At 37.8% G+C, this 25,190-nt stretch overlaps 1 protein-coding gene across 1 annotated transcript; it reads right to left on the reverse strand.

Annotated features, from left to right (window-relative positions):
• Positions 1-1,248: 1,248 nt before the first annotated feature.
• On the reverse strand, positions 1,249-3,816 carry LOC120292171 (disease resistance protein RUN1-like). The gene is made up of 3 exons (XM_039310249.1): positions 3,547-3,816; positions 2,738-3,447; positions 1,249-2,628 (listed from the first exon to the last, which is right to left on the reverse strand). The coding sequence occupies exons 2-3, from the start codon at positions 3,328-3,330 to the stop codon at positions 1,551-1,553; spliced, it is 1,671 nt and encodes a 556-aa protein (XP_039166183.1). The 5' UTR covers positions 3,331-3,447; positions 3,547-3,816; the 3' UTR covers positions 1,249-1,550.
• Positions 3,817-25,190: the final 21,374 nt, after the last annotated feature.

Raw genomic sequence — 25,190 nt, forward strand, 5'->3', positions numbered from 1 at the left:
TTATGTCTTACCTTGAGTGGATCCCATCCTCCCCAGTCCTCTGAAATGGCACTGTATGATAGATTGAGTACAACTAGTTTTTTCATATGAAAGTTGGTCGCAGTGAAATCTGAGGGACACTCCTTCCACTGAAGCCATCTTAATTTAGGAAGTAAGCTTTGGAAATCTCCGGTGAAATTCGCACCATCCACTTTAAGGAACCTCAAATTGGTCAATTTTTTAAATTGTTCAGCTGCATATATTTTTCCCTTACTATATTTGCCAAGAGAAAGGGCCTTGATCTTTTTGGTGCCCTGCAGCTTGGAAACATTGTGGACCATAAGTTTTGAATGATGAGATGACACCAATTGATATAAAATAAAATGCATTGATTTCAATTCACTATATACTACTATGGCGTAGACTTCTCACTTTGATTTTTGTGAAATGAAAGGTTGTAGTTGCATATTATTTATCTAATCTATGTAAAGATGAGAAGCTCAAGTGGTTGTTTCCAAACTTTTTCCTTATCCGACTATACCTTTCACAATATGGATCTTATGAATTTCCAAAATTTGGGTCCATTTGCAATTACAATGGAAGGCCTCTCTTCATGCATATACTAAAATATATTTAACAAAATTAATGCCCTTTATATGTGAAATAACACTTCCTTTACTCCCCTCGTGTATATGCGAACCAATACAACTCTAACCGTTCAAATGCATCTACCAACCCTGCCATATATAAAAAGAAGCTATCAACTATTATGAAGAGTCTATACAACACAAATAATGTATGTTTAAAGGGTTATATTGCATGGTTGCTCATGTATCATAACTAAATACAGATGCCACATCAACAAATTGGTGGTGTCAACCAGTGATTGACCAATGACTCAATTGCACAAAAAAGTGAAAGAGGACTATATTCAGCAAAATCAAAAATAGATGGGGGACTAAATTGCACAACCAATAATACCTAAGGGATACACTTAACCCAACTTAAACAAATATAGGAACCAAGATAGCTAAATCGTCACAAATTGATGGTCTCATTTATGATACCAGAACTCATAAGAAGTCAATACTTAGTAAAAGAAAAAAGAAAGAAAAGACCTCCCAAAAGACGAAAAGACTAATCCAAACATAAAACAAATGCATCAAATAAATATCAGGGAAAGCATGGCCGAAACAATCTACAAATGTCAGGTTTTATCTAAGAGCACCCTGTCAAACATTCTGCTTTTTTGTTTGGGTCGGTAAACATTCTGCTTTTGTAGTCTTGTTTTTGCATTGAAGTTACCAAAAGGAGAGTATCCTCATCACCATACTACCATGTAAAGATATATATATCAATCGTCCATAACCAAGAAATTGCTTCTCAATTATAATCTTGAATTAGGCAAATACTGCAATTAATCAAAAGAGCTCCTTTGCTAGTAGATGCAACAAGTTTTGGGGACTCAGAGTGACAGTTATTTTTATTTCAAACAAGAAATGGAAGATGCACCCACATTCACCAACTAAGACAAGTAAAGAAAACTCTTACCTCATTGTTATCAAGCACATCTAAGGCTTCCTCATAGATCCACAATCTACTATGCTCTTGAGGCTCATTTGGATTTTCCAGACGAACAATTTCTCTTCCAGATCTCTCAATTGATCGTGCATCATTAGCTTACCATCTCCGTCAATTTTAATTAGGGACATAAGACTCAACACTTCAATCCCCCTCTCCGGAAATAAACCACAGGCATTCCACATGTAAGTTGGATTTTGTTTTGATGATCCAATGAAAAAGCAAGCAATATCCAAAAATATCTGTTTTTGCTCATGTTCTAATGCTTCATAACTTATCTTCAATGTCTCTTGCACTTTCTTATCAGGTATTTTTTCTAATTTTTCTAATGTATCTTTCCATACTTCTCTTCTCTTTCCACATAAGAATGAACCGGTAACTTCAAGAGCTAATGGAAGCCCCCCCGTAGTAGATACAACATCACGAGAAATAACCTCATAATCACTCTGAGGAGAATCCTTTTGAAATGCATGTCGACTAAATAAAATCAATGATTGATACATAGACAACTCATTAAGTGGGTATATGTAGCATGCCTTAGCCTCATCGAGAATGCTCTTGTTTCTGGTTGTAATGATGACTATACTTCCTACTCCAAGCCAACTACTGTCTTTGACCAAAGCATTCAAGTGAGTAGTACTATCATCCATATCATCAAGCAGAACTAAGACTTTCTTTCTTGTAAATAGAGATTTGATGACACCTATTCCCTCGTCAACACTAGACACGTGTCTCGAACTTCCTATTATATCTTCAATGAGTTTGTTCAGTATGCATTCAATACCCTGGCGCTGATATGTTTCTTGAATATTTTCCACAAAGCTACGAGACTCAAAATGACTAGAGAGCTTGTTGTATAACACCTTTCCAAGAGTCGTCTTACCGATGCCGCCCATTCCACAAAGTCCAATAATCTTTGTGTCATATAATTTATCATCTATTGAGCTCATAATGTCATTGATACGATCATCAATTCCCACCAATTGCTTGGGAACATTTAGTAGAAAAAACCTTTTTAACTTGCTCATAGCGTTTGTGACAATAGTTTTAACAAATGCTCCTTCGTGCCTGCCACAATAACAATTAATTTTAGTATAGAAGGGTCACATTTATGTTCTTTATCATGAAAGATCTATTTGTGAGAAATTAAACAACAATTCGGTGAAGAATAATGTACCCATTATGAATCTTATCCGATTCCCATCCTTTCAAAGAACCAACTTCTTTGAGAGCTGCTTCCCATTCCTTCACTTCTTTGAGCGCTTTTTTCCATTCCTTCAAAACCATTTCGTCCCCATTCTCTTTATGTGCCTTGATAGCATCTTCGAATCTCCCCTTAAGATGGCGCACTTGCGAGGGTTTCACTTTGTAAAAGATAGGCCACACTATTTGTTGTCTGCTTCTCTTGCACTTCAACATCTGAGCCAACTCACGAAGGCACCATTTGCTGAATGCGTAGTTCTCGGAGATAATTGGGATCAAAATTGTGGACTGCCTAATGCTGCAAAGAAGCTCCGGACCAATCTTCTCACCAACACGAAGCTCATTGTCGTCTCTGAACACACGAATTCCTTTCTCGACAAGGCTAGTATAGAGATAATCAGTGAAGCCTTTGCGAGTGTCTTCCCCTCTAAAGCTCAAAAACACATCGTATTCATTTCCTTTCAACCCTTTGGTTCCGCCTTTATAATCACCTACATGTGGGGAAGTCGATGAGGAAGACACCTCGTAGATCGAATCTTCTGAATGAGCGAATTCTCTTCTTTTCATCTCGAAAGGATCGTAAACGAGATTGATAGAGGAGGAAACAGAGGAGAGATGCAAAATCCCAGATCTAGGACTAGCAGAAATGTCTCAGCAGAAATGTCTCAGTGGTCAAACACGAAGCTACATTCAAACAGAAATAAAAACTCTCAGACAAATCATCAGAAGAAAATGGAGCAATCAGAACAGGAAACAGAAAAAGAGGAAGGCGTCGTTGATTACTAGAGGAATGCTCAAACAGCAGAGAACAATCATTGCACGCGTAGTTTCCGCAGCTTCATGACTTTTTCGTCTTATGGGTCAAACACGTTTTGACACGCGTGTCCGGAAGATGGAGGATGGAGGCGAGGGCGAGGGAGCAAAGACGAGCTGCGAGCGACGGCGAGCCCGCGACGGCGAGAGACGGAAGAGGAGAGGAAGGCGGTCGTGCGGCGAGGAGGAGGAGAAGGATCAAGAGGAAGAGGAGAGGAAAGGGGTCGTGCGGCGAGGAGGAGGAGGAGAAGGATCGAGAAGAAGAGGAGAGCGAAGGGAGTCGTGCGGCGAGCGGCGGGGAGGAGGAGGAAAAAGAAGGGCTGGCTAGGGTTTTTGATAAGAAAACTCAAAAAAAAAATAAAAAAGGAGATCGATGGCGGGAGTTTTAATTTTGGGGGAGGGAAGGGGAAGTGACAGATAAGCTGTCACTGTCAGGTGGTGGGGAGGGAAATAAAAGTGTAATAAATTTGGAGGAGGGGGAATCGACGAGGGAAAGTAGAGAGTGAGGGCGTAGGGACTTTTTTTTTTTTTAACGGAAAAATAAATTAATGGTATTAAAAAATAATTTTGAAAAATAAAAATATTGAATTTTGAATAATGATAAATTTTGGTCATTTATATAAAATTATGGATTTATTTAAATAAATTGATTATAATTTTTTATTAATCATTAATTTCATTAATAACTTTTATTAAAGTTAAAATACGTTTCCAAACATATATTCACATTAACTATGAATATGTTTTCGAATTTTCAATGAATTGACTTATTAATATTATTAGTGTAAATTCATTGTAAGATCTTTTTTAATTAATTAATTTAAAAATAAATATTGAATGTGTCCTAACGTATTAAAATTCTTTATTTTTGAGAAATGTCATCGGCAAATGACGTGTCGTGAATATCGCGTGTTTGTGCTACTTAGCTTGGAACATATTTACGTGCTTTAAATGAAATTGGAGAGATTCATCACTCTCTTAACTTGCTTTCATTCTCTTATATGCTGCTAACGTACATGAGCCCATGACGAGAGCGTATAAATGGGGGTTATAGAGGATTTTGTTATTAAAAGTCGGTAGGATGCATTAACTTTTTATATTCGTCTAGAAAAGTAACTCCAAAATAAATCTTTTTCAAAATAATTTCCTTAAACTATATTTTTCCATACTACTTTTTGCTTAAAAATTATCAAGTGGATATCCTCCATCCAAGCCACTTTTATCTCTCCCCTTAAATTAATAGATTTTAACATTTTACATAAAATCTTATTCTTTTAGTGTCGCGTTAATAAATTCTCAGCCAATAATTACTCGTAGTTGAATAATAATTCATTTTTCCCTTTTATGTTATCTTTTGTCAGACGTTTTATCTCATGTCGACATCCTCGGCCAATGGGTTCTTCACCAAAATATAATTTTTCGTAGCAAAATAGAGGAGGATTCAATATCAACTTATTTAGCAGTACAAGATGTGATTTGAAAAACTGAAGCTATTAAATGGAGAGGAATTGCATTAAACACGACACTAAGGAGTGATTACGTTCACACCTAGTGTATTGTAGCTATATACTATTAGCTTACTTTTGCTGTTCTAACAACCAGCTTAGCTTATAAAACCTCCTAACACCATGTACTCACTTCTTTACTCATAGGTACAAACATTCTATCAACACAAGTGTATAATTGAAGACATATCCCGCATGACATTCCTAATCAACTAATTCATATTTGTGCATATCCTCTTTTATATTATTTGAGTTTATGTAAATTTCGGACTATCTTATTCAACATAAGCCTTTTTGTACACTTAATTTGCAAAACATGAAAAGAAATGAAGTATCCAAAGCTCTACAACCGTCCAAGAATCTTCAACTAATCGTCCAAGAATGCTGAGTTCTTGCCATCCAACCGTCCAAGAATCTTCAACTAATCGAACCGTTGCGATTACGATGCATGCTGCACAAAAAGCGTAATTATTGAATGCATAATTTCCACGGCATTGCGCGGAAGGGGCGTAGAGCCTATGCAGGCGCTTTTTATCTAAAGTAAGCACGACTTCAACTTGACTTGATTTTTCTATCGTTAAAACAACTGGAAAATAAAAAGCAAAGGACAACCATTGCAGGCGTAATTTCCGCAGCATTATGGGAGAGGTGCGTTGAACCTACCTATGCAGTTGCGCCTTGGCATGACTTGCTTTTCCAAGTAAATGAAGAATTGAAAAGAAAACCAACGAGCAATGCTGATGCTCGGAGTGAGGTCGGCCGAAGATTAGTGCACACATTCCACGAAAGACTAGGGGTGTGCATGGTCGGGCGGGCGGTTCCCGACCTAGAACCGGGAACCGCCCGCTAAGGACCGGTTCCGAAAATTGGAACCGGGATCCACCGTTTGTTGCATGGATCCACCCGGGGGAACCGGACCGCCGGTCAGTCCGGTTCACAGGTGGATCCATGGAACCGATCTTGACGCGAAACAATTTTGATTTTCAACATAAAACGACTACGTGACATCAAAGCAAGCCAAAAAAGAAAAACCAAATTTAAGTACGTGGAACAAAAATTCATTTGTTGCAACTATAAATGCAACCAATGAAGGAATGGATGTACGTAAGTTGATATAGAGGCAGAGAGAGTACTAAGTGTTTAAGAAAAATGGGTCTCTCTTAAAGCTATGAACTTGGACATATTCCTCATTAGGTTCGGCAAAATATCACAAGTCTCACAAACAAATCAAAGGAGGTGAAATGAGGCACCATCCAAACACAGGAAAACAAAGGGAGTGCAACTAAACAAGACTTTATTGAATACATCACCTTCATCATTATATTAATAAATAAACTAAACAACGAAAAAGCATAAGAATTCCCCAATATTTAGCTTTGTATTCATCCTACAGCAAAAACAATTGCCACAAAACAATTGCTTTGTATTCAATTTTAGTATTATTTTTTTTTAATATTAAAGGGAACCGGTCCGGTCCGGGTGGGCGGATCCGCCCATGGAACCGGGAACCGGACCGGTTCCCACCGGTTCCCAAAAATTGGAATCGGGAACCGGACCGGTTCCCTCAAGAACCGCCGGTTCCGGCGGTTCCGGTCCGGTTCCCGGGTATTTTGCACACCCCTACGAAAGACTAGATTTTCCCATGCTACATCATGTTTAAAGATTATTAGTCATTACCCTCCGCCTAAGTCACTTTTATCTCTCTCCTTAAGGGAATTATTTTTTAACATTTTACATATATTTCATTTTTTCGATGAAGTGTAAATAAATTACCAGCCAATGGTTCTCCGCAATTGAATAAGTATTCAGTGATGCCTTTTTTTCCTTTTTATGTCATCTTTTGTCAGAATTTTTTATTTCATGTTTAACATTCTTGGCCAACGAGTTCTTCTCCAAATTATAATTTTTTACAACGCAATAGACGAAATTCAAATATTATCTTATTTGACATTAGGAGATATGATTTGAAAAATTGAGCTATTAAATGGAGAGAGAGCATTAAACACGAGACCATCGTGTGATTACCTTGACACTTGGTGTATTATAGGTATATAGTTTGCTCTTTTTGCTACTTTGAAAACCAGCTTAGCTTATAAAACCTACCAAGGTAAGAGCAGATACTCACTTCATTACTCAAAGCTACAAAAATTCTCCTCTTGCCTTATGAAACAGAAAAGGCTCAACGGCTTAGTACGCAATTGACTAACCACACCTCATTATTCTAGGATCAAAAGCTAATACATTAATAGATTATGATGGAACATTGTATCACATGATCATGTGATTTGAAGTTTCAACACACCGGAAAACCCTTGCTGCACAAAGTTATAACTGTACAATCACAGTCACATGTCCTATGACAAGGTCCCAATAGATTCCTTTAATTGGATATGTACAGAATGCCTGAAATGCATAGTCCACAATAAACAAGAGTTATATCAAGTGCCAACATCGATTAGATGCTCAACATCCCAATCCTGGTTCTTACATTGTTGTGCTAGGCAACTCCACCCGAGCCTTGCTGTCACTAGATAAAATATTGTCAGCTTTGCTAATGTTTTGCTTATATCTTCACGGCTTTTAACTCGTGTCATGTCAATATGAGTCATGTAGTACTTATCTACTAGTGTACTGTCTAAACTCAAGCAGTATTGAGTAAGATAAAATATTTGACACCAAATACCGACACAGACGTCTTTGAATTCCTAATGTCCCCCCTATTTTTCATTCATTGGCCAATTTTTTTTTTTTTAACAGGTGCAGAAATTTGAAAAAATGTGGAAAAGGAAACCCTTGAAAATGTGTTGGCGATCGCTTATGTCCATCTATAGGCGTCGAGCGGTAAGTGGATGCCATTGAAACTTCTCCTCAAGATCCAAATAACCGATTTCCGAAATGCATCAATACGATGAAACTTATACTACAAATATTTAAATTAATTTGGTCTGTTCAACCCAAATTTTTTCATCAATGCCTCTGACATTGTCTCCACCAAGTTCAATCTTACAAGTGTACTTTTCGAATTCCTTCACATGCATTTTATAGACCACTTTAACTCCAACTAATGACTATGAGACATGCAAATCAATCTACATGGTCGTTGAACCCATTCTCTTCTCTGGCATGGCGATGATCTACCAATCCTAACAACAAAATATAGAGTCACTTATTGCTAGTAAGTTGGATGATGAATGGGCTTTCTCAAATTTGACTTAATTAGAAATATATTTCTCGATATGACTCTTCCATCAACTCAAGTGTAAAATTGGAGAATAGATTAAACATAATTTTCCTAATCAATTAATTCATATTATCATATTCTCTTTTATATTATTTGGGTTGATGTAAATTTTGGACTGTCATATTCAACATGAGCCTTTTTGTATACTTAGTTTGCAAAACATGAAAAGAAATGGAGTATCCAAAGCTCTGCACACCGACATCAATGATGTAATCAGCTTTCGAGTGAAGAAGAGATGATGACTTTTCACTAAGTTGCTTCTCATACTTCCATGAGGGTTTGCCATACATCCGATACTTACTAGACTTGGAGATCTACATAAAAGTATAATCGAAAGCTTAAGGAGTGAATAATATTTTTATGGTTCCATTCAAATAGGTTCCATGAAACGAATCAAAGTTCAAGAATTATTTTATGGTTTTAATAGGAGTCATTCTTTTCCATTTCATTATGCGACACAATATTCAAACCCTTCATATCTTCCTCCATAAGGAAAAGGGATTTCAAACAGCATATGATTGATGAAATCAATCAAATATTGAGATTAATAAGAAATATGTGATGGTTTCTATACTTCGCTAGCCAAAAGATAAAAGCGAAAACAATTAGACAAAGAAATAATCTGAAATTGCTACTTGGAAGCACCAGTAATAAATTGAAAATGGGAAGAGACTATGTAAAGAGAATTTCCAATAATTCTGAAATTTGATAAGAGTTGTCAAAGAAATACACCATCCTTAATATTTCAAGCTTCTCACTATATTACCCACATACATGCCAAGAGACATTAATGTCAACACTAGTCAACATCGAACACATTCTAGTGATAAAAAGTTTAGAGAAAAATGACATAGCAACAATGCTGTGCGTGCTTGAACGATGCTGGGTTCTTGCCATCCCACGGTCCAAAAATCTTCAACTAATTGAGCCACTGCCGCGCGGAAGGTGCATAGAGCCTACGCAGGCGTTTTGTTAGAAAGCGAGCGCGACTTGACTTCACTTGCCTTTTCTATCAATAAAATAATTAGAAAATAAAAGCTAAGGGCAATTATTGTGGGGTAATTTCCACAGCATTATGCAGAAGGTGCATTCAACCTATGCATGTGCTCCTTGACTTGACTCGACTTGCTCCCCCAAATAAATGGAAAGTTAAAAAGAAAACCAGAGAGCTGAAGATTATTGTAAAATAACTACAAAAAATCTCAAATTTTACCTAGAGTGACACATTTATCATATAATATTTTACTAACATAAAAATCCTAAATTTTGCTTACCGTCACGTTTTATCCCAATTTTTTTCTGTGATACCAAAAATCTGAAATATTTATTTGTGTGATACATTTATCCTCAATTTTTTTTGTGATGCCAAAAATTCTAATTTTTTTAGGACACTAAATTTTTGGGATAAATATGTTATACAGATATAAATTTAGGGTTTTTTGGTATAACCGAAAAAAAAAAATTGGGGTTTTGATGTAAAAAAAAACAAGTTTGGAGTAAATGTGTCACACTGCATAAGTTTGAGGTAAATGTATTACATCAATACAAGTTTTGAGTTTTTTATGTCATAAAAGAAGTTTTTGGTAAATATATTACGGTAAGTAAAGTTTGGGATTTTTAATAGCTTTTACTCAATATTATATGTACACGTTTTATGGAAGATTGGAATTGGGTGAGACTTTTTATCTTGATTCGGATGGAGCTACAAGCATATTCAGACATTTAATATATCAACAATGACCGCATAATCTATTGTATGTGAATATTGCATTATCGAGGTAACTGATAATGGATTGATAGTAAATGTGAGATGTTTTGCTAGTTAGACGATTACGAAGACTTTGCTTGTATAATCAACAACTAATCGAGTTGTAGCATTATGTTAAATCCATCTCATTACATACATGAGGTGATCCCATTGACCTTTTTTTTCCTTTTCATGGACTCACGGGGCATTATAGTGAGCTCCTCCCGTGTGGGTGGAATCACGGGTTTATATATCGGTGTCACGTTTAGAAATTTTTAGTCAACAGGATCTCTACACCATCTGATAATTGTTTCTCAAAAGAGATATAAATTATTTTGTCTCATTTTCGAGAAAACTTTCAAATAAAAAGAAATAAAAAAAAAAAAAATTCCTTTCGGAATCCGCGAGACTAATTCCGAGTTATTGGACAAAAAAGTGCTATTTTCTCTGTGTACGAAAGGCCCCATCCCAAGGAAGAAATCATAAGGCAATTTTATGGTGCTGGAACCTTAACAGCAAGACAAGTGGAAAAGAATTAGCCATGAATGACGTTGATTTTTCTTGTAGTCTAAAGGCATGAGCGTGTATGATAATACTAAGTATGTCACAATACTAAATAGTCTAATTAGTATACCAAAAAAAAAAAAAAAAAAAAAGATTATTGTATTGTATATAAGTAAACAGTGCTCTTGAGTACTCATTTACAAGATCCAACTATGTGGATCTCATGTCAACTTTAGATTAATAAGATTTTTTTTTCCAAAAAATAAGCAAGACTATTGTGCACTGAAAGTCATGCTGTTGATTGCTTTTCTTTTCATGCCATCGGAGTCGTGATGCATGTGAGCACAAATTTAGAAAAAGAAAGAGAAATATCGATTCTAGGGCCTCTAAAACCTATGGGGAAGGCACACATCAATCATGCCATGTCCCTTATCATCCATTCAATGCAAGCATTTCAATGTTATCTATCTATTTGATTTATTTTGTTAATTGTTCAATCAAAATTTTCTCGGTGTTAACTGTCAAATTTAGCATAATAAAATTGTTGTGTTCAAAGCCATTAGATTGTCACAAAGTATGAAAGATATAGGAATAAATGGTATGTCTATTATAACATACTTATGACACATCATAATAATTAAGGACAAGAATACAATGTAAAATAAAATTGTTTTATGACTTTACGATGTATTACCATAATCAAGTGTTGATATGATAGAAAACAGAGATGTGCACCTAAGTAATTTCATAAGATGAATAAAATACAATGACGCAAGGAAATAGAAAAAAAAAAAAAAAAAGATGACAAAGTTTAGAGAGAAATACCATCGCCCGCAGTAGTTGCGTTGGCTAGAGCTCCTATAATCCTAATGACAGGTGAGGAGTTTGAAACCCCGCGTCTCTATTACGCGACTCACCTGCAGCTGGATTTGTGGTGGCGGCCCAGTTCGTCCCGGATTTATTCCGTCGGCTGTTAGCTGTACAGAGGGTTCTCGGGTCATAAAAAAAAAAAAAGGTTTAGAGATAAATGACATCACCACACTCTACAGTCTTGCCACCCAACGGTCCAAGAATCTTCAACTAATCGTACCATTGCGATTGCAATGCGTGTTCCACGAAAAGAGCGATTATTGCACGCATAATTTCCGCCGCATTGTGCGGAAAGGGGCACAGAGCCTACTCAGGTGCCTTTTTTCGAAAGCAAGCGCGACTTCGGGCCTGTTTGGTTCAGCATTGCAAATGCTCATTTGGACTCTAAAGTCCTTTGGCCAAATGCAAACGTGTTTGGTTCGAGTTTTTGAGTGACTTTGGCAAGATGCAATTGCATCTCCAAAGGGGTCTAAGGGCCCTTAGGCCAAAGGAGGTCCAGAGGTCCTTTGGGAACTTGCATTTCGAATGCAAGTTCCGGTTACTATTCACTTCGCGACATCGTTCATCCGCGAGGAAAACCACCGCACGGAGGCCGACGACCGCCGGCCAAGGGGGTTGTGCACGCCGACGACGCGCTGGCGACCGCCGCCTGAGGGTCGCCTAACCCCGGCGACCGTCGCCGGACCTCAGGCGACGCCTGGGTCGCCCGATTCAGGCCATCAGTGGCCTGAATCGCGCGACCCAGCGGCCGCCCGAGGTCGCGCGACCTCGGGCGGCCGTCGCCCGGTCGCGCGAACCCGGGCGACGGCCGCCCGAGGTCGCGCGAACCCGGGCGACGGTCGCCCGGGTCGCGCGAACCCAGCGACCAGCGGCCGTCGCTGGGTTCGCGCGACCCAGGCGACGGCCGCCCCAGTCGCGCGGCCTCGGAGGCCGTCGCTGAGGTCGCGCGACCCAGGGCGGCCGTCGCCCGGGTCGCGCTACCCAGCGACCCTCCGGAGGCCGAGATCCGGCCATTCGGACCGCCGGATCCGCGGTCCGGCCGCCGGACTTCAAAAAAAAAAAAAAGAGAGTGTATTTTGTTTTTTTTTAATTTAATAAAAATTAATTACAAATGCAAATTTAACCAAACGGTATTTTGGCCAAAGTTGTTTTTCAATGCAAATTTTACCAAACGATATTTGCATTTCGAAAACCCCTTCACCCAAAGGTATTTGCATTACTGCAAATACATTCCCCAAAAGCCGAACCAAACGGGCCCTTCGACTTGACTTGCTTTTTCTCTTAATAAAATAATTAGAAAGTAAAAAGTAAAGGACAATCATTGCAGACGTAATTTGCGCTGCATTAAGTGGAAGGGGCGTTGAACCTACCTATGCATGTGCTTCTTGACTTGACTTGCTTTTCCGAGTACATGATAAAATTGAAAAGAAAACCAACGGGCAATGCTGATGCTCGGAGTAAGGTTGGCCGAAGATTAGTGCACACATTCTACGAAAGACTGGATTTGAATGTAGCTATAAGCGTATCCAAACATTTATTATATCAATAATGATTGAAGGATTTATAATATACGAAAATTATTGAGGTAACTAATAACCGATAGATAATAAACATGGGAGGTTTTGTTCGTTTTTATTTGGGCAAGTTAGAAAATTAGGACGATTTTGTTTGTATAATCAACAACTTATTGAGCTGTGGGATTATGTTAAATCAATCTCATTACTTACATGAGATAATTCCGTTGACCTATTTTTTTCCTTCTCATGGACTCAGTTGGCTCCTCCTGAGTGGTGGCAATTGCAAGTTTATATGTTCGATATCACATTTAGAAATTCGTGACCAACAGGTTCTCTACACCATCGAATAATTATTTCGTGAATACCCGTTAATTTTTTATTTCATTTGTTGTTTAGCTTTATATTTCACGTTGGCATTTTCAGCCAATAGCTTCTCCACCAAAGCGCATTTTTCCTTTGCACGGTATTAATCAAACCCTGAAATGATAAGATAATATAGGAAAAAAAGCTCAACGGCTTAGTATGAGAGTGACTAACCACACCTGATCATTCTAGGATCAAAAGCACACAAGTAAGAAGATTAAAATTTAACGTTAATAGACTGTTGAACTAATCGAACCGGGGCGATGCATGCTGCACGAAAAGGGCAACTATTGCATGCGTAACTTCACGGCATTGCGCAGCAACAGCGTAGCGCCTACGCAGGCCTTTCGTTTGAAAGTGAGCACGACTTGACTTCGATTTGACTTGCTTTTTCTATTAATAAAACAATTAGAAAATAAAAAGCAAAGGGCAATAATTGCAGGCGTAATTTCCGCAACATCTAATCATATCTTGACTTGACTTACTTTTCTAAGTAAATGAAAAACTCAAAAAGAAAACCAACGGGCAATGCTGATGCTCAGAGTAAGGTCAATTGAAAAGATTAGATGCACACATTTTACGGAAGACTAGAATTGGGTGAGCCTCTGTATCCCCATTTGAATGGAGCTACAAGATACTCGGACATTTGACATATCAATAATGACCATAGAATCTAGTATATGGATATTACATTATTGAGGCAACAGACAATCGATTGATTGTAAATACGAGAGGTTTTGTTTGTCCTTACTTGAATAAGTTAGACGATTACGACGATCTTACAATCAACAACTAATTTAGTTACCGCCTTACATTAAATCCATCTTGTATGCGAGGTGATTCTGTCAAGCTAATGTTATCCCCGATATTACTAAGGATGTTACTAAAGACACAAGCACCAGTAAAATTTGTAATGCAAAACAGAATTTTGTAACAACACCTCATTCTGATAGAATGAGCGCACATCTTGTGCCAATACCAACTCCATTCTTACAAGTTTTGAACCTTAAGAGCCCAAAATCTTTACTTAAAAGGAACGAGGAAGAGTATTCAGTGTATCATTTCAGTCCAAGACAAGGCCCAGATCTGGTCCACCTGAATAATATGCAATTAAATTTAAGACAGCTACACGTGAGTTTATGATATCTTTAGTCCCCACTACGGACTTCAGAGGACAACGAGAAACCGCATTCTTCAGCTTCTCTTTTGGTAAGAGAGAGGGAGGCTCAAGGGAGAGAGATCATACATTCAACTAAGAACATCTTTAAACTCTTAAAGCAACCTTATGAACCATAGTTTGCTTGCGGATATGGTGGCAGCTTTCCTCAACAAGATCAAGGAGCTTTTCCAAATTTGTAGCCTGAATTCAAGATATCATTGCTTTCCTTAGTCGTCTGGAAACAGACAACTCCCATCAACAGGTCTGTCTTTCCCACCAGAGACTTGGAAAATTCATTTTGGAGAGATGCTTCTCAGCTTCCTAAAATGATCATAAAACTAACAGGTCATGCTGATGGAGTATCATACAGGCTTATATAATTACTATTATGCAGTCTCTCTAGTAGGTGATGTGTTGATTTAATAGATTGAGGCATGTTAATGATTAAAGCTCTCTACAACAGTGGTAATAGAACCTCAAAAATAGAGTTCCTTTAATTGAGTGATTAAGCTATGTAGATTTTATGAGCACATTAAGAAAGCTCTAATCTTGAGATATACTTTCGTAACACTGGAAATGGTGAATCACTAGAATTTCAGGCTCCCTGGACAAGAAATGGTTTCACAACGCTAGATATTGACACTTATAGCAACAACAAATTTTATGAGAAGAAGTTGACTAAGCATAGTGTGCACATATATATCAGTCTGAAATGTTCATGGAATAACTACAAGGACAACATTCTCAACCTCAAGAGAAGCCTTGGCTTTCAAGGCACCAAAACCTCTTTTCCATTTTTTTGGAACTTGCATCCAAGTCCAGCAACCATACCGTGAAGGTATCTGGGCGTGACTCTGCTAAGGGTTAAATGGGGGTCTAGGTAATCGGTCATAAAGATTGATATTGATAAAGAATATAAAAAATGTTCAACATAATCAACCTAGATGCTAAGGCATAACAGCTATGCAAGTTTCTTCAAGGCAATCCTTGAGTAATACTTCAAAACGACATTGATATTCTACAGATAATAGAGTCACATCTGAATGATGATCCAAAGAAAACAAGAAAAAACGACGAAGTTCTATAGTTACACGTCAGCTCATTCTCTGTCTAAGATCTTCTGCTGCCTTCTCAACAAGTGTGCCTTCAAGCATGTTTTTTCTCATTCTCAATTTCATCTCTAAAAGTACTCCAAAGAGCGGTAAATTGGATAACCTCCATTGTGAACAATTGTTTCGGCTGCAACCTGTGTTAAAATAACAAAGGCACAGCCAACCAAATTCTATGGTAGAACATCGAGATATTGCAAGAAAATGTACAACCAAATACCTAGAAACAATTCAAAGATGTACCTGAATTGGAGAATTTCTGAGAGATCTTTATCTTCTGAAGTGACATTAAGAGGGCTTGACTACATATGATCATGTGGTAACCGAACTAAGTACTAGCAGATTTTCCATAGAACTTGCAGCTAATTAAATCATGGAATGAAAACCCGTGCCTTAAAAAAATCAGTGAAGACTTGACAAAGCCTCGTATAGAAGAGCTTCGCTGGTATCCACTGCTCCGGGTTTCCCCTTCGCCGACGGAATCTCATATATCGCCCACATAACAATGGCAAATCTCAAGGTAACCATTGTAATGTGGGTAATACTACATGCTAACCACATGAATGCGAGGCAAGATGTGTGTTCAAATCCATTAAGTACATCTCTAACATCAGAGTTTGCCATAAAGATATAAAGGAAAAAGAGAATGCGATAGATGAATAAAGCCATGGCTTGAACCAGAACCTGCATACTGGGTAGCGCTTGATTGGTGAAAAACTTTAGTTAAAAAATAATAGACACAACACTAGAATAAGTAAAGCACCAATTCACCATATCATGGGTTCATATTATGTTCATATTATATCCATTTCAACTCCAGAAGTGACGAAATATCAGCTGGCTCTTTTTCCACAATAATTTCCCCTTCTTTGGGCCTTTTCTACTCTTCAAAAGGATCTGCATCAAACACTGGGGACTGATTTTTCTGGATCTGTGCTCAGACATAGTCTTGGCGATCTAAGCACAAAAAACCTGCAAAATCCATCGACGAAAACCAATCATAGTAATAGAGCATAAATGGCTAAAAGCAACATAAACATCCCATATCGTTCAAGGGTAAAGGCAATTTTCTCCATATTTTCCACTGCTCCAAAATTTTCCACTGCAGTTCAAACCACTCATGATGTTGGACAAGGAAAAACCAATTACCAAATGAGTGACTACAGAAGTCGACTTCTAGTTTCTGCAATTTCTTGTATCAAATCAGCAGCATCTGCTACAAGACCCTGTTCTTCCTTTACTGTTTGCAAGTTTCTTTAGCAACCGTGCTCTCTCAATTTCCACAAATAGCTGCATAATGACACTAGCTATAGAAACCACGAAACTAAAACTAATTGCTCACGAACGTAGCCCACAATAGAGTTTGATTTCCCATTTTCACCTTCTCAGCAGAAACAGAGTTAAGTGTCTTAATAAGCTCAATCTTGGTCTCAAGATCAGGTGTCTGGTCAATATATCGCATAGCCTGCTTCTCCATTGCTGCAATAGCCTGTTTATAAGTAGATAGCAATGCGTATGTCACCATCCAATTAATTCATTACTTGATTATGTCCCGCGCAAAATTAAAACTTTCAGTTGAACTATCTGATTAACAGCAAGAAAAATTATTCATTCTAGAAAAAAAAAAATAGAGTGAAAAAAGGAACTAAAAGGGGTAATAGCAAGGTGCAATAGAAATACAATGACGAGGATCCCAGCCAAATGAAAAAAACTTGCAAATAGCATGAGCGCCAGGCCTGAATTCTTGCATCTCTAGATATTGCCGAGAGCCAATACCCATATTGATATGCCAATGAGATTCATTTTTCAAATAGTCATGTATGATGGCATGTTACGACTGCACAAAATGATAGTATAAGGTCTAATCAGTGCACAAATGGGAGGCAATGCTGCAGTATAAGTCCTTATAAATAAAACCCCTAAGGTAACCGTTATTAAGATCAATCCCAAATGATTGAAACTGGACTGCACAAACTGGACCGTTATTAAGATCAAACCCCTAATAGTCATGTATGAGGCAATGCTCCGTCTAAGATCTTCTACTGCCTTCTCAACAAGTGCGCCTTCAAGCATGTTCTTCCCATTCTCAAATTCATCTCTGAAAGTACTCCAAAGAGTAGTTAATTGGATAACCTCCATTGTGACCAATTGTTTCTGCTGCAACCTGCGTTAAAACAACAAAGGTACAGCCAACCAAATTCTATGGCAGATTATTGAGATATTGCAACAAAATGTACAATTAAATACCTAGAAACAATTCAAAGATGTACCTGAATTGGGGAATTTCTGAGAGATTTTTATCTTCTAAAGCAGCATTAAGAAGGCTTGACTGCATAATCATCACGTGGTGACTGAACTAAGTATCAGCAGATTTTCCTTAGAACCTGCAACAAATTAAATCACAGAATGAACAGCTGCACCTTAAAACAATCAGTGAAGACTTGACAAAGCTTCATATGAAAGAGCTTCATTGGTACCCACTGCTCTGGGTTTCCCCTTCGCTGATGGAATCTCATGTATCGCCATATAGCAACAACAAAATCTCAAGGTAACCATTGTAATGTGAGTAATACTTACATCGTTAACCACATGAATTCGAGGTAAGAAGTGTGTTCAAATCCATTAAGTACATCTCTAACATCAGAGTTGCGATAAAGATAGAAAGGAAAAAGAGAACGTGACAGATGAATAAAGCCATGGCCTGAACCACAACCTAAATACCAGTTACTGCAATTTCTGGTATCAAATCAGCAGCTTCTGCTATAAGATCCTGTCCTTCCTTTACTTTTTGCAAGTTTCTTTATCAACCATGCTCTCTCAATTTCGACATATAGCTGCATAATGTAATTAGCTATAGAATCCCTGAAACCAAAACAGATTGCTCATGAACCCCCAATAGAGTTTGATTTCACATTTTCACCTTCCCAGCAGCAACAGAGTTAAGGGTCTTAATAAGCTCAATCTTGGTCTCAAGATCAGGTGTCTGGTCAATATATTTCATAGCCTGCTTCTCCATTTTCTGCAGCCTGTTTATAAGAGAGTAGCAACACGAATGTCACCATCTAATTAATTCATTACTTGCTTATGTCTAGAACACAATTAAAACTTTCAGTTGAACTATCTGATTAACAGCAAGAAAAATTATTCATTCTAGAAAGAAAATAGAGTGAGAAAAGGGAACTAAAAGGGGTAATAGCAAGGTGCAATACAAATAAAATCAGGAGGATCCCAGCCAATTGAAAAGACTTGCAAACAGCATGAATACAAGGCCTGAGTTCTTGCATCTTTAGAGATTGCCAAGAGCCAATGCCCAAATAGATATGCCAATGACATTTTTTTTTCATATATTCATACATGATGGCATGTTATGACTACACAGAACGACAGTATAAGATCTAATCAGTACACATATGGGAGGCAATTGCTAAAGTGCGAGTCCATAAAAATAAAACCCTTAAGGTAATGGTTGTTAAGATCGATCCCAAATGACTGAAACTGGAACACACTTTGGATCAATAATCATTGGACTCTGCACTGCTTATGATGGCAAAAGTAAAGAAGAAAACAAAATGATAGCAAAACTCGATGATGGCATTGAAAAGAAGAAGAGAGGAGGGTGAAAGAAATAGACAAGGTATAGAGCTTTATGCTATGATGTAAAAAAGAATTCCGTCCCCAGCAAGAAGAAATGGTTGCCATACAAAGGTGATGGCATTGTGTCGCACTGCTGCTTGTGGAGGAACAGTAGACCTCCCATATACCGCAACCCAGGTTCTCATGAAAGTAGAGCTCACTTTCAACTCCAGCAACAAAAGGTTTTTCTTAATCCAGGTGGAAGCATATGGACTTTCCCAAGTCTGTATAGAAAGTATCTTCAGCCTTGCCACAACAATAATTAAATCTTCCATCCAATCTAATTAAGGACAACGGCAACACCTCAATTTCATTTATGATCCCCTTATAGTTCAATCCCCAAAGTTAGCCCCAATTAGAAGGTTCAGCCTTCAGGTATTGTTTCAGATGCAAAATGGGTCACGCACAACAAGAACTGGGGCCTAATTTGATTTACTAAGAGGTTGAGTCCTGATTAAATAGGCAAAGTAGGATATTTGGGATTGGGATTAGGAATCCCATTCTACATCTCCAATGATCTTACTCCTAATCCAAACTGGGAATGATTGTCGATGTGACCAACTTGTATCTTTTTTAATCGTTTCCTATACTGATAGCAATCCTAATAACAATTGTGAAGGTAAAATTTTGGTACAAATAAATAGCCACCGGTCATAATGCTCTGACTATTCCAGAGGAACTTATCGGCATTCAGCATAGCATAACAATGAAATGCAATCAATGAAGAGTAAAATTTCCACCAGCTTATCAACCCAAAGCAGAGATGGAAAGGCAAATACCTGGACATCGAGTTAATCTCGACAATCCAATTCGCTCATAACAAAGGAGTGTAAGATACTTCCTTCGGTACAAGAAAGTTTGGGAGCAACCACATACAAGAAAAACAACTTCACAGATATGAATATCCAAGTATCAGTGTCACCAAATAATTATGACTCAATCACTTGACGAGGAAGGCAAATAGTGCTTTGAGCTGGGAAGACAAAAGTTCAATCCCCAATAATTCAGTAGATGACTGAACGCAATAATCCCTCCTGCTTGTTTAATAATCCTTTCTCCACCAGCACACCTAACACATGCTGCGTTCATGCAAGGGAGAAACTACAGAAAACCCTTATTGCAATGGAGAGGTACAGCCCATACTTATTGTACATCTTTAGTTGATTATTACTTTGAATCACTCGTCCGGCACCCAATCTCAATTTCTTTTCTCCCTGGTTTCTTTGCTGTGTAAAAGGTATAATAAGTAAGGCACCAAGGAAATACCTATCCATCTAAAACAAAAAGAATTCATCCCTATACAAGAGAACTCAAATCCTAAAACAAATCTACTAAACAGAATAAAAACAAAGTGAAGCACCAATTACTGACTTCACTAAACCCTGAAAAGATGAAAAAACAAAATAAAACTACTTAACTTAAACAATATGCCTTTTCTCTGTCATCACAGACTAAGGATCTCTATGTTTCAATCCTCACTCACACATGTTTGCTTCAACTCCAAAGGGAGGGTCCATCTTGTAAAAAGTACATCAAAGATTTTGCTAGTATCTCCACACTAGATAGTATCACAATGTCCAGCTTATCCACATGGCTTTGTGCATTATTTTCCTAAGAGAACTTCCAATCAGTGTTCTTGTAGGATGCAACATCACATGATCTTACATTGACTTCATGGATCAGGGAGATAATTATTGATAACGAATCTTAGGTAAATGCTTCCTTTAAGTTACCAAGTAATCTTTCGACAACCTATTGAGTTTGCTATCTCCTCCTTTTTTTTTTTTTTTTTTTTTCCTTTTGAGAGAAAGTGACAATGCTAACTGCTGGAAACTCACTTTGTACTACTTGGGCGCTGAATGCTCACTGATGTTAATTAATTTCACTTCATAAGTAAATACAAGCACCCTGCCAGAAAGGATATCTCAAGTTAACTTTTTGCTTATTACCCATTCTTTGTTTACACATAAGCACCATTAAACTTCCACAGGAATATAAATGCCAACCTTCATTCATTAAAGAGTTCCAGAAGCACATCTTTTAAGCAATTCTTCCAAATCTCTCCATCTTGAATAATTTATTACCTGCAGAAAGTTAACATCAACAGGTAAAAGTGTCAGACCCTTAAAAAATCATTTGCAAGATAGTGCATCCGCTAAATCAACAATGTCACACATATTCAATAATTATGGTACTAGACCAATAAGTTCATGTCAAAACACTGAGAATCCCCTATTTAGTTGCCCAATACAATCACCTAGGACTAATACATAAGCCAGCAATCAACTAGCTAATTCTTGCCGCAAGGTTCACCCCAGTAAACTAGCAACTCGAAAAGTGGGATCCAAATTTCACAATTAAACAGAGAGAGGCAGAGCACAAACAGAGCGTGACTGAGCACAAAGAAATTAGCAAATATTTACCCACCAATTGTTCAACAAAATTTCTCACCAAGATAATGCTCCTACAAGGCCTGCATGCAATGCACAACCTAATACCCAATGAAAACAAACTTATAGAGAACAAAGTTGCAACTGAAACCCAACACATGGGCATTACACCCTGTCGTCTCAGCTTTTGACGTTTTTAATCCACAAATGAGGAAACCACTGTGATTTAGCAGTATTTTTTTTCCTTTTTTTTTTTTTTTTAGGGAGGGGGGTTGCTATTGTTATGAGCTGATAAATGCATTGGACCTGGTGCAGCAACTTAAAACCTCTACTCATCCTATCCATAAACTTACAGGTCCTTTGAATCAGCAGCATAATTGATGTGTCTGCTTAAATAGACTTACATTGAATTAAAATCAAGAAGGCTTCTTATCTTCTTTATACTCAGTGTTTTATCTAGAATAGAGTATCTCAGCGTTGCTCTCTGGTATCAGTGTCTTCCAAACTAAGTGTGTACTTGCACATTTCCTGGAGATGCTTAACATTTCTGCTCTTCTGACTGGTGTTTTGTCTGAACCTTTAGTTGATCTCTTTTTTTTTCCTTTTCTTTTCATGACGTTTTTCTATTTACGATTAATTACATACAAGCAAAGGTTGATGCTGCTGATCCTCCTGCAAACTCAATTGAGTTTCCAACCAGACCATCTATACAAACCAAACATGAGAATAGTCTTGGAATGAATCAAGTTGGACAGAAGTCTGGTAGACAGGATAGGAGGTCTGAAGATAAAGCTAAAACAGTTAGGATAAATGGAAATCAGAAGCCACCTATTTTGGCATGGAAAACATCGAAGAAGTTGGGATACCCTGCTCGAGACTAAAACAAATGATGTCCAAAAGATTGCCTCCTAGTTGTACATTTATACATCCAAAGACGAAGAACCAGGAAGCAAACAATAGGATTGGTTCTGCACCTTCAATTGGGCAAGGAATTGCAGGAAGAAGCTTGGGTATGCTCAACCAAAATTGGAATGCCAGGAGCATGGATCTGATCATGTCGTAGGCCCAAGAAATCTTGAACTTCAGGACTTGCAGCAGCAGATTGCTCTATGGGAATCTGAGCTGAAACTTAAGTTAGCTCAACAAAACAAGCATCCGGTTTTAGGTTCCTTCCGAAAACAGTTATAGTCTTAACCTAAACAGGAATTCAGGTGGTACAAGCGTCACGACCTCTGTGGACCACCCACGTTCTGTAGACTTCCTGCAATTAGACAAAGAAGAGCCCTCTCATAAAAGGTTGAAGCTTGGTGTATCTTCTTGTTCCCAGTGATATGTCGACCAAGCGACAACCGCTGCTAAATTGTGCCCACCTCCAAAGGATCTGTTGTTGGAAACCAGCAAGATGGACAAGATTCACCATGTTCCAAAAGCACATTCCACTAGTGTGACTGAACCAAATGACACTAGATGTGAAATACAAGATAGGGAAAGGGTGGCAATGGCCTCAGCAAACCTACATGGTGTGGTCAAGGTTGTTTATTTATAAAATGTACAAGATCCTTATACGAGATCTAATAACCCTTGATTTACGTTGGTTCTCATACAGGTACTATGTTGGGCCGCCGAGAGGTGGGGGCGCTCGCGAAGGCAAGACGGCCTTTCGGGAGAGCTGCTTCTTCACTCTGAGCAGAGAGAGCGGCTCCCTGGCGGATCCCACGACGCCCCCCATTGTTGTGGAGCTTTGGAATATTGGGGGTCATGGCTCGACCATCTTCGGTCGCTGAAGAAGATGGTGACGGGGGCATGATTTGATGACAGCACTCCAACCAAGAAATGGCGCGAAAACCTCGAGCTTTAACTGAAAGCTCCAACGACCGGGGATAGAACAAGAGTCCTTCATGAGCACAAGAAAAAAAAGAACGATTCGCTTAAAGCCGAAAAACAAGAATGATAAATTTTTAATTACTTTTTTATTTTTTAAATTTATCTCTTCTTCTTTAAAATTTACCACGTTGCCGTTGTCGAAATGCCAACGGTTAAAATGACCACAAGTAGGATGGCAAATAAAAAGCAGGAAATAAATTGAAAACAAAAGAATCATACGAGAAAGATAAGATGGGATTCAAGGTTGTATTAAGAAAACAACAAAAAGAGGAAAACCAATTAGGGTTTTCAAAATTGGTACAACTCCAATTTGCTGGAAAATTGTCAACTATAATTGATGGGGTCTTCTTCATCAAGCATATGATTGGCTAGTTAATTTTAAAAAGAGTTTAATAATTTTCTTCACTAGAATTGATTGGTTTTGACAATTGCTCTTTTTTATCAATGAAAAATTTGATTTTATCACTAGTTGGTCCTTGCCGTGATGAATATCACAAACCTTCTCTTACACTAAATTTGGTCAAATAAAATGTTTTGAACATTTTGAAGGTCTCTTTTCGCCAAAGAAAAATGTTTTCAATGCTTTATAGTGGCTGTCTTTTTTCTTTTTTTTTTTTTCCTTTTCAAAATTTCAATTAGTCTTCTAAGTACATGACAAAAAGAGATCTTCAAATGATGGCCAAAATATTTATTGACCGCACGAATAGCTTTTAAGTATATCTTATGATAACTGATGTGATTTTCAAATCTTTGGCTTCACAAACAACGGGAAAAAGTTAGAACATTAAGGGTTTGTTCATTTCACGGAAAATATCATGTTTCCGGAAAATATTTTCAAAGAAGTCATGTTTCAAGAAAATGACTATATTTTCTGATGTTCGATTGAAACTTGAAGTTTGAGTGGAAAATGTTTTCCATTGTTCGTTATCTAATTTGATTTTTTGGGAAAAATTACCAAAAAAATTAAATTTTAATATTTTTAATTGACCAAAAAAACTTAATTTTAATTTATATATATTTTTAAAATTGAATTTTTAATCTTTTTCTTTCCTTTTCTTTTCCTCCTCCTTCTTCCTCCTCCTTCCTCTCTACTGCGGTGTGCCTTGACGTGGCCGGTTGCCTTGTGACCGACCAAGACGCAATCGCCAACTTTGACGAGCTTGAGGGTCAACCGATCCGGTGAGTAGTGAGCTCGTTGGCCAACGGATGCCTCGGCAAGCTCAAGCCTCGCCCTCGGTGGATCGACCTTGGGCAAGGCTAGAGTTGGCTGTGGCCGGTCGTCGGTCAGCCGCCGCCGTGCCCAACGACCGGCCAAGGAAGAAGAAAAAGAATTAAAAACTCAATTTTGAAAAAGAAAAAGAAAACATAAAAATAAAGAGGAAGAGGGAAAACAAAGAAAAAAGTAATAATTCAAAAAAAAAAAAAAAAAGGGGGAGGAGGAAGTGAGTGCTTATAGGTTGTGAGATAAAAGAGATTAAATAAGGAAAATGTTTTACACTTTTCAAAAGTGGAAACAATTTCCCTTAGTTTAGAAGACTTTTTGCCCATCGTAGAAAATGTTTTCCCTAAGCAATTCATTTTCTGTGAAACAAATACCGGAAAATTCAAAGAACGTTTTCCCGAAAGTTATTTTCCGTGAAACAAATGGAGCCTAAAGATCACTAATACTCTTCATCTGACTTATGTCGATTG

The sequence above is a fragment of the Eucalyptus grandis genome, chromosome 3 (genome assembly GCF_016545825.1).
Source record: "Eucalyptus grandis isolate ANBG69807.140 chromosome 3, ASM1654582v1, whole genome shotgun sequence".
Taxonomy (NCBI): domain Eukaryota; kingdom Viridiplantae; phylum Streptophyta; class Magnoliopsida; order Myrtales; family Myrtaceae; genus Eucalyptus; species Eucalyptus grandis.

Excerpts from the sequence above, each read along its gene's own strand:
- LOC120292171 (XM_039310249.1), bottom strand. The coding sequence starts at position 3,330 with ATGAAAAGAAGAGAATTCGCTCATTCAGAAGATTCGATCTACGAGGTG. Across the intron at positions 2,629-2,737 it reads TCGGATAAGATTCATAATGG|GCACGAAGGAGCATTTGTTA; the intron begins GTACATTATTCT and ends TTATTGTGGCAG.